The sequence below is a fragment of the Pelophylax lessonae genome (genome assembly GCF_965119305.1).
Source record: "Pelophylax lessonae genome assembly, chromosome: 11".
In the NCBI taxonomy this organism is placed as follows: domain Eukaryota; kingdom Metazoa; phylum Chordata; class Amphibia; order Anura; family Ranidae; genus Pelophylax; species Pelophylax lessonae.
Genome location: NC_138778.1, coordinates 7,828,504 through 7,838,913, shown reverse-complemented (window position 1 = coordinate 7,838,913; position 10,410 = coordinate 7,828,504). Strand labels below are relative to the sequence as shown.

At 51.6% G+C, this 10,410-nt stretch overlaps 1 protein-coding gene across 1 annotated transcript; it reads left to right on the top strand.

Annotated features, from left to right (window-relative positions):
* Positions 1-243: 243 nt before the first annotated feature.
* Positions 244-9,402, top strand: ANAPC11 (anaphase promoting complex subunit 11). Its single transcript, XM_082272911.1, has 2 exons — positions 244-392; positions 9,185-9,402. Exons 1-2 carry the CDS (start codon positions 284-286, stop codon positions 9,328-9,330), a joined length of 255 nt encoding a protein of 84 aa, XP_082129037.1. The 5' UTR covers positions 244-283; the 3' UTR covers positions 9,331-9,402.
* The last annotated feature ends 1,008 nt before the right edge of the window (positions 9,403-10,410 follow it).

The window sequence follows — 10,410 nt, the reverse complement described above, 5'->3', positions numbered from 1 at the left end:
GGAGGGGGGGTGGCTGTGTTGTCAGGGTTGGAAAGGGGGGGGTGGCTGTGTTGTCAGGGTTGGAAAGGGGGGGGGTGGCTGTGTTGTCCGGGTGGGGGGGGGGGAGTTTGGACGGCTGTGTTGTAGGGGTTGGAGGGGGGGGGGGTGGCTATGTTGTCAGGGGGGAGGGGGATATGAGCTGTCGGGGGGGGGAGGGGGATATGAGCTGTCGGGGGGGGAGGGGGATATGAGCTGTCGGTGTGATTATAGTGAATGTCTCTCATTCTCTTCCAGCAGAGGAGTAATGAAGGTTCATATAAAGTCGTGGAATGGGGTGGCCTCCTGGCTCTGGGTGGCCAATGATGACAACTGCGGCATCTGCCGGATGGCCTTCAATGGCTGCTGTCCAGACTGTGAGTATTGGGGGGGGGGGGGGGGGACAGTACCACATGTGGGTCGGATTTACTATTCTGTCCGATGTTTTATTCCCGGGGCGTTTTCTTCCCCCATCTTCCTTCCGGGTCCCGTGCCTTCAGCCACTTGATAGGCGAGGCCACGTAGACGCCACTCCCACGCATGCTCATAGGAGTCACATCACTGCGGCACGGATCGGGGGTGTAATTGTTCTCTGAGCTGCGCATGCGTGGCTCATTATACATGACCGGTGACCGGTAGAAGGATGTATTTATAGCAGAAGAGACCAAAAGGGTCTCCTCAGTCGGAAATCTTCTACCTATTTGATTACACATCAACTTTACTTCCATATTAAATAATCCCCGCCCCCCCTGTGTAAGGTCGGTGTCAGAGCTTACACAAGGTTCATGATGTCTGCCCCTTCCCCCACAGTACAGTGTCTAGGGCCTGTGATTGGCTGCTCATGCCAAATCACTGCATCCTGGGAGGAGGTCACATTCTGCTCTGTACCCAGGAGCACCCTGTGATTCCCGAGGACTTGCGGGCGGAGCCGGTGACTACCAACAGGAAGGGGGTCATTCTGACCAGAGTGTCTCTTCACCCTGAAAGGGCGGCTGAGTCAGAAAACTTTATTAATCCTAAAAGGAAATCATTTGCAGGTTCTCTTTTATCCTAGTTGCCTTATCCACTTGCCGACCGCGCACTAGAGATTTACTGCTATAGTGTGGGCCGGCCGTGCAGAATCGCGTGTGTGTATATATGTATATATAGTGTATGTATGTATGTATAGCCTTCTGTGTGAAGCAGCTCCCCCAGCAACCCTGAATACTTACTTGAGCCCCATCTCTATCCAGCAATATCCACGAGTCCCTTGGCCATTGCTCCTGAATGGCTGAGACACAGCAGTGACGCCATTGGCTCCCGCTGCTGTCAAAGTCAGCTAGCTAATCAGGGGAGCGAGGGGACGTGGCCGAACAGCAGCTCCATGTCTGAATGGATACACAGAGCTGCAGTTTGGCTCAGGTGCCCCCATAGCAATCTGCAAGGGACTAAGGATAATTTTAGGGCACACAAATGCAATATATTGTGCAGTGTTCAGGAAAGTTATAAAAGAAGTCGTTGCGTCGAGTAAATTGATACCCAACTAGACATATGCCGGTTTTCGGTAATTCGATATATCGCGGTATTGCATAGCCACGGTATTGTTATTGTGGCATTTTTAAAATACCGAGTTTCTCTGCTCCTGGGTCTGACTTGTGAATTGATACATTTTAGTGAGCTGGATGACTCATTCACTCACACAGCTAAGCCTTTCAGCATTAAGTCTCCTAACTATAAACAAAAATGATTACATTGTATCTTTTCCTTCCCTCTGCCAGGGAGAAAGGAAGTTTAACCTCTTAAAGACTGGACCTTTTTCTGACACTTGTTGCTTGCTAGAAAAGTACTTAGAACCCCCAAACATTTTATATATTTTTTTAGCAGAGACCCTACAGAAAAAAATGGCGATTGTTGTAATATTTTATGTCACACTGTATTTGCGCAGCAGTCTTTCAAACGCAATTAATAGACTTTAATGAATAAAAAAAAAAACGTAACAGTAAAGTTATCCCAATTTTTTTTTTTGTTACACAGAGAATCGTGATCTTTATTCCAAGCTAAAAAATCGTGATTCTCATTTTGGCCAGAATCGTGCAGCTCATATACATACACACACACACACACACATAGCAGCCCACATTACATTATTATATAGCCATCAAGCAGTGTCTGGCCTACCTGGTGATGACTGGTCCTGGCGCTCTGATCCGATGGCCTGGTCTTTAAAGGGGCAAATCCTTGCGATCCATAAGTGGTTAAACCTGCAGGAGGAGCGGTGTTTTTATCTATTAATGACTTTACTATTGCTTTAGGCCTGGTTCACATGTATGCAGGTTGGTGGTTCACATGTATGCGGGTTGGCGGTTCACATGTATGCGGGTTGGGGCACCACATTTGCACAGGCATAGCAGCCCATTGATGTGAATGGGCTTGAGCTGCTATGCCTGCGTTTTCAGCTGAAAAAAGGTGCATGCAGAATTTAAAAAAATGCAGTGGCCATGAAATCCATCCTTCTTTTGCACCATGCGACTTACCTGCCGTTGCTGCACACGCAAACTGTTTTTAAATGCCGTGCCCACGTATACAAAAAATGCAGAAAGCTTGCCAGAGCAGGAACTGCAGGTTAGTCGCATGGTGCAAAAGCAGGATGGATTTCAAGGCCACTGAATTTTAAAAAAATGCTGCATGCACCTTTTTTCTGCGGAAAATGAAGGCATAGCAGCCCGTTCAAATCAATGGGCTGCTATGCCTGTGCAAATGTGGGCCGCCAACCCGCATACATGTGAACCGCCAACCCGCATACATGTGAACCGCCAACCCGCATACATGTGAACCGCCAACCCGCATACATGTGAACCACCAACCCGCATACATGTGAACCACCAACCCGCATACATGTGAACCACCAACCCGCATACATGTGAACCACCAACCCGCATACATGTGAACCAGGCCTAAAGCAATAGTAAAGTAATTTATAAACAACACCTCCTTCAGGTTTAACCACTTCTTGACCACAAGGATTTGCCCTCTTAATGACCAGGCCATCGGATCAGAGCCGAGCGCCAGGACCAGTTATCACCAGTTAGGCCAGACACTGCTTGATGACCTATTTTAGGCCTGGTTCACAGAGTCTGTACTGACTGACTATATAATAATGTGCATAAGTGAACCAAAGCCCCTAAATTCAGCAATGAAATTGAAGTGAGGTGGAAATTTAATAATTTAAATTTAATAATAGAATACCGTGATAATACCGTATACCGTGGCAAAACCTTAATCAATTAATCGCAGCATGAAAATCTGATACCGTCACAAGCCTATACCCAACATGTCAAGACGTGAAATGATAACAAACTTCAGTACCTAAAATGTTTTATAGGTGACGCTTTAAAGGCCCTGCAGATCATCAGTTAACTGTGAATAATGGCCCTAGAACAGGTGCCAAACACAAGGCCCACAAGCCGAATCCTGCCCACCCGGCCATTTCATGTGAGCCCTTGCCCCTCTCCTGCAGCTGCAGTACCACCCTCATTTCTGCCCCCACTCTGTCTCAACAATCGGCAGCAGAGAGGAGGACAGACCTCCTCCTACAGATTCTTCACCTCTCTGTGCAGCTGCAGCATCTCCTCGTCTCCGTCTCCTCTGGTCTCAGCATTCAGTCTCCGGCCCCTGAGTCAATCCCTCCTCTGGTCCTCCTCCAGACCCTGTTTTTTCTGCTCCCCAGCTCCACCCCCAACTTCTTCCCGTCAGCAGCACAAGATAGGGGGGTGCACTGTAATGTAGGGAGGGTGGGGGACTCGACTTCTGATGCTGGGGGGACTCTTGATCTGATGTAAGGGGGGGTTGGGGTGCTCTGGTCCTTTGAGGGCAACGATGATGCTGATGCGGCCCACAATGACATTGAGTTTGACACCCCTGCACTAGAATGTTTGCTCCCACTCAGGCCTGCGCAGCAATATGTAACTTAGTAGTGCAATCCTCATATGAAGCCGCCACAACACGTGTGTGTGTGTATGATTCCCTGTGTGTGTGAATACCTCTAATGCTTCACCTGCCTTCCACTGGATCATCACAATAGATCCACTGGGCTTTATAGTATATCATTACAGTATAAGGACAATACCAAAGGTAAGTGGCAAATATAAGACCATTAAATTGAAAGGATGACATTTTTTGTTAACCCCCCCCCCCCCCCCCCCTAGCGGTATTCCCGAGTGTGGCTCGGGGTTAATTTTCAGTACCAAAAGTGGTAATCCTGAGCCACACTCGGGATTACCCCAGAATCACACTCACCTTCCCTGCGATTCCCCGGCGTCCTCACACTCTCTCCCCGTTCTGTGCTCGGCCGATGCCGGCACCTGTCTTCCAGTTCCCTTCCCTGCGAGCGTTGCGACGCAGGGGGGGGGGGGGGGGAACCGGCAGCAATTTCAAAAATGTAAATAAACCAAATGAGATGATACAAAGCTGTGATCGGTAACGGATTACATTGTATCATCCCATCTCACCACAGGATTTCCCCTGGTGACTTTTCCAGTGCCCTGCCTGTGCTTTTCCAGTTCTTTGTGCCTGGAAAATAGAGAACAACCATGGCGTCCAAAAAGCGTTCTTTTTGCGCAAAAGCGCTTTTAGACGAACTGGAAAACAGCGACAGCGAAATGGAGTTACTTGAAGAACTGAGCGATAGCGATTGGTGGGAAAATTGGTCATCAGGTACGGAAAATGACGACAGCGACGATTCTGAGGTCTCTTTCTGGCACATCGCTTGTGGAATTTGGGAAATTTATCAAATGATTCTTCAGAATTTCCAACGGAACGATGTGCCAGAAAGAGACATCAGAATCATCGCTGTCCTCACTTTCCGTACCTGATGACCAATTTTCCCACCAATCGCTATCGCTCAGTTCTTCAAGTAACTCAGTTTCGCTGTCGCTGTTTTCCAGTTCGTCTAAAATTGCTTTTGCGCAAAAAGAACGCTTTTTGGACGCCATGGTCGTTCTCTATTTTCCAGGCACAAAGAACTGGAGAAGTCACCAGGTGAAATCCTGTGGTGAGATGGGATGATACAGTGTAATCCGTTAGGATCACAGCTTTCTATCATCTCATTTGGTGTATTTACATTTTTGAAATTGCCGCCGGTTCCTCCCCCCCTGCGTCGCAACGCTCGCAGGGAAGGGAACCGTAAGACAGGTGCCGGCATCGGCCGAGCACACAGCGAGAGGATAGCGGGGATGGCAGGGGAAGAGGAGTTTTAAAATATAAAAACAAATTTCCATGCAAAATAATGTACCGCTTTTAGCACAGAAATCCGGACATAATCCGACCACCAGGGAGGTTAATACATGTAAGATGTAGTGCATGCGTTGTTTTTGTAGCACACTTTAAGCGTTGTGTTGTGCTGTCTTGGGTTGTGGAGGGGCGTTGAGTTGTCATTCAACACACGCATTGCCATGCTTTGCAGTGATGTGCGTCTTACCACTACCCGCTGGTGTGAAGAGGCCCTCAGTCTCTTACTTGCCCAGCGACTGCTTCACATTTCACTGATTGCCACAGGTGATCAAAGTGCCTCTGTGTACAGAGCACTGAATTCAGCCTAATCACATGTAAAGACATTTCTTACTACAGAATGCTGATAAATGGATAAGGCCACGGGGAATTCCATGCATGCCACCGCTGCCATTGATGCAGATTTACATCCCATGGCCTCCGCACACAGCTGTTCCACACTTCTATAATACCGCCACATGGTAATATGCGTTAAATAATTAGTTTTATATTCTCTGTCCCCCCTGACTTATAATCTCTCGGCTTCTGCATCCATAAAGGGAATTTCTCCTCCCACACCTAATAAGATTTCATACGTTCTGTCGGGTTGTAGTTATGCCAGGAGGAACAACAACAAATTGTAACAAAATGGATGTAGTGTATTAGCATATTTTTATTGAACATGTATTTTAGTTATTGCATGGTTTGCCTTAAATTAATCATGTGTCTTTAAGATTATTACATGCTTCATCTTCCATATTTGATATTGTACAACATATCTATGTAGAGATGTGTAGATTAGCTACTAGAGATAGGGTAAGGGCAGAGTAGGGATAAAGGTGTGGGGTAGACAGATTAGAGGAGGATTAAAGGTGGGGTTGGGGGTAAATGTTGGTGAGTGTAGTGGTAGACATCGGGTAAAGGGGTAGAAGTAGGGGTAGAAGAGAGATAGAGGTGCAGAGGGTTGGGTAGGAGGGATGGAGTTGGGGTAGGGGTGGAGGAAGGAAGGAAGGAGGTGGAGGTGGGGGGTAGGGGTGGAGGAAGGAAGGAGGTGGGGGGTAGGGATGGAGGAAGGAAGGAGGTGGAGGTGGGGGGGGTAGGGATGGAGGAAGGAAGGAGGTGGAGGTGGGGGGGGTAGGGATGGAGGAAGGAAGGAGGTGGAGGTGGGGGGGGGTAGGGATGGAGGAAGGAAGGAGGTGGAGGTGGGGGGTAGGGGTGGAGGAAGGAAGGAGGTGGAGGTGGGGGGGTAGGGGTGGAGGAAGGAAGGAGGTGGGGGGGGGGGGTAGGGATGGAGGAAGGAAAGAGGTGGGGGGGTAGGGATGGAGGAAGGAAGGAGGTGGAGGTGGGGGGGTAGGGATGGAGGAAGGAAGGAGGTGGGGGGGTAGGGATGGAGGAAGGGTGGAGGTGGGGGGGGTAGGGATGGAGGAAGGGTGGAGGTGGAGGTGGGGGGTAGGGTTGGAGGAAGGAAGGAGGTGGAGGTGGGGGGTAGGGTTGGAGGAAGGAAGGAGGTGGAGGTGGGGGGTAGGGTTGGAGGAAGGAAGGAGGTGGAGGTGGGGGTAGGGGTGGAGGAAGGAAGGAGGTGGAGGTGGGGGGTAGGGGTGGAGGAAGGAGGTGGGGGGTAGGGATGGAGGAAGGAAGGAGGTGGAGGTGGGGGGTAGGGGTGGAGGAAGGAGGGAGGTGGGGGGTAGGGATGGATGGAGGAAGGAAGGAGGTGGAGGTGGGGGGTAGGGGTGGAGGAAGGAAGGAAGGAGGTGGAGGTGGGGGGTAGGGGTGGAGGAAGGAAGGAGGTGGGGGGTAGGGATGGATGGAGGAAGGAAGGAGGTGGAGGTGGGGGGGGTAGGGATGGAGGAAGGAAGAAGGTGGGGGGGTAGGGATGGAGGAAGGAAAGAGGTGGGGGGGTAGGGATGGAGGAAGGAAGGAGGTGGAGGTGGGGGGGTAGGGATGGAGGAAGGAAGGCGGTGGAGGTGGGGGGGGTAGGGATGAAGGAAGGAGGTGGAGGTGGGGGGGTAGGGATGGAGGAAGGAAGGAGGTGGAGGTGGGGGGGTAGGGATGGAGGAAGGAAGGAGGTGGGGGGGTAGGGATGGAGGAAGGAAGGAGGTGGAGGTGGGGGGGTAGGGATGGAGGAAGGAAGGAGGTGGAGGTGGGGGGTAGGGTTGGAGGAAGGAAGGAGGTGGAGGTGGGGGGTAGGGGGTGGAGGAAGGAAGGATGGAGGTGGGGGGTAGGGGTGGAGGATGGAAGGAGGTGGAGGTGGAGGTGGGGGGTAGGGGTGGAGGAAGGGTGGAGGTGGAGGTGGGGGGGTAGGGTTGGAGGAAGGAGGTGGAGGTGGGGGGTAGGGGTGGAGGAAGGGTGGAGGTGGAGGTGGGGGGTAGGGTTGGAGGAAGGAAGGAGGTGGAGGTGGGGGGGTAGGGGTGGAGGAAGGAAGGTGGTGGAGGTGGGGGGTAGGGTTGGAGGAAGGAAGGAGGTGGAGGTGGGGGGTAGGGTTGGAGGAAGGAAGGAGGTGGAGGTGGGGGGGTAGGGGTGGGGAAGGAAGGAGGTGGAGGTGGGGGGTAGGGGTGGAGGAAGGAAGGAGGTGGGGGGTAGGGGGTGGAGGATGGAAGGAGGTGGAGGTGGGGGGTAGGGATGGAGGAGGAAGGAGGTGGAGGTGGGGGTAGGGTTGGAGGAAGGAAGGAGGTGGGAGGTGGGGGGTAGGGGTGGAGGAAGGAAGGGGGTGGGGGGGGTAGGGGTGGAGGAAGGAAGGAGGTGGAGGTGGGGGGTAGGGATGGAGGAAGGAAGGAGGTGGAGGTGGGGGGTAGGGTTGGAGGAAGGAAGGAGGTGGAGGTAGGGGTGGAGGAAGGAAGGAGGTGGAGGTGGGGGGTAGGGGTGGAGGAAGGAAGGAGGTGGAGGTGGGGGGTAGGGGTGGAGGAAGGAAGGAGGTGGAGGTGGGGGTAGGGTTGGAGGAAGGAAGGAGGTGGAGGTGGGGGGTAGGGGTGGAGGAAGGAAGGGGGTGGGGGGGGTAGGGGTGGAGGAAGGAGGTGGAGGTGGGGGGTAGGGATGAAGGAAGGAAGGAGGTGGAGGTGGGGGGTAGGGTTGGAGGAAGGAAGGAGGTGGAGGTGGGGGTAGGGGTGGAGGAAGGAAGGAGGTGGGGGTAGGGGTGGAGGAAGGAAGGAGGTGGTGGTGGAGGAGGGATGGTAGGGCTGTAGGTGGCATAGGGGTGGAGGAGGGTTTGAGGTGGGATAGGAGTAGAGGATGCATGGAGGTGGGGTAGTGGTGGGGTAAGGGTGCAGGAGGGATGGAGGTGGGTAGGAGTGGAAGAAGAATGGCAGGATGGTAGGGGTGGAGGAGGAATGGAGGTGGGGTAGGGGTGGAGGAGGGATAAAGGTGGGGTATAGAAGTAGGGGTGGAGGAAGGATAGAGGTAGGTTAGGGGTGGAGGAGAGATAGAGGTAGTGTAGAGGTGGGGTAAGGGGGGTGGAGGGATTGAGGTAGGGAAAGGGGGAGGAGGGATAGAAGTAGTGTAAGGTGGTGGAGGAGGGATGGAGGTGGGGTAAGGGGGTGGAGGAGCTGTAGAGGTGGTATATAGGTGGGGTAGAGGTGGAGGAGCGGTAGAGGTGGGATGGAGGAGGGATGGAGGTGGAGGAGCTGTAGAGGTGGGGTGAAGGAGGGATGGAGGTGGAGGAGCTGTAGAGGTGGGGTGAAGGAGGGATGGAGGTGGTATATAGGTGGGGTAGAGGTGGAGGTGGTGTAGAGGTGGGGTGGGAGGAGGGATAGAGTTTGAGATGGGGAAGGGGTTGAACCATGTGTGTGTGTTGATGCAGTGGTCTGTCTCTATATCAGCAGTACAGAAGCATGTAAGAATTGTCATTTACTAAACATCCATGTGGTGAATATTTCAGACCTGGAAAGGATTTTTTATGTTTATTGCACTTTTTTTATTTAACCCTTTCCAGGTAAGGTTCCAGGAGACGACTGCCCGTTGGTGTGGGGTCACTGCTCACACTGCTTCCACATGCACTGCATCCTCAAGTGGCTGAACTCCCAGCAAGTACAGCAGCACTGCCCTATGTGCCGCCAGGAGTGGAAGTTCAAGGAGTAATTCCCGCTTTCCCTTCCTTGCCTGTGTAGACGATGTCAGAGGACTCTTCTTGGCTTGTCTTGGATTTTGGGACGGGACGGGTAATCTGTGAACCTATAAGATCCTGAACACTTTCACAGCATTACAATGTCGGTGTTTTTAGGATCCACGTTGACCAATTTGCAATTCATTTCCAGTATAAACCTGGACTAACTGGGACTGTAAAGTGTGGTTTCTGCAGTGCCACCTGCAGGTGAGCGTTTGTATTGTCATGTGACCACCTATATAACACACATGTGGTCCTCTCTATGTAATTGGACAGATCTGAGCATGTTTGTGACAATAAAGCCACATGGAAGTTTTTTTAAAGCGTAAGTTTTACCTTTACAGAAAATTTGTATTGTGACCTTATACGGGACCGCCTCCCCCTCCCCCGGTCTCGCTGTAAAGGAGTCCCACAATCCTCCGCTGTCAGACGCCGGCATGCCGCTTCACCGATCCGGAGATTAGAAATGACCATGGTTTTATCTCCTATCCATACTGCTTAGCCAGTACTGATTCTGATTGGTCAGCACTGTCACATGGATGGCGTGACCAATCAGAATCCGTCTAGCCCCTCCTTTTAGCACAGAGAGGAGAGAAAGCCGCAGAGATTTCTGCTACCCCAGACAGGTGAAGCTGCATGGCGGCGTCTGACAGCGGAGGGTGGTGGGACTTCAGTACATCGGGACCGGGGGGATGGGGGAGGCGGTCCCGTGTACGGTCATCTTCAACTTTACAGAAAATCTGGAACTTTACACTTTAAGGTTTTCGAAGTATTCGTTTCCAATATAAATTAAAAAACTTTAACTAAAACTTTTTTTTTTTTTCATTTTATTTAGAGTATAAAGTTTCATAATTTCTGTCATTTTCGCCATCTGTGTCCCATTGGGAGATTTCCCTGTCTCATGGCAACCACAGGGATTTGTCTCCTAAGTGAGGGGAATCCCCTGGTAGACCGTTGTCCCCAGAACTAGTGTCCCCCATTGAAAGATTTACTCACTATTCCTGTTCTGGTGACAACTCTAATGCTGTGTGGTTTATTTTATTTATTTTTTTACC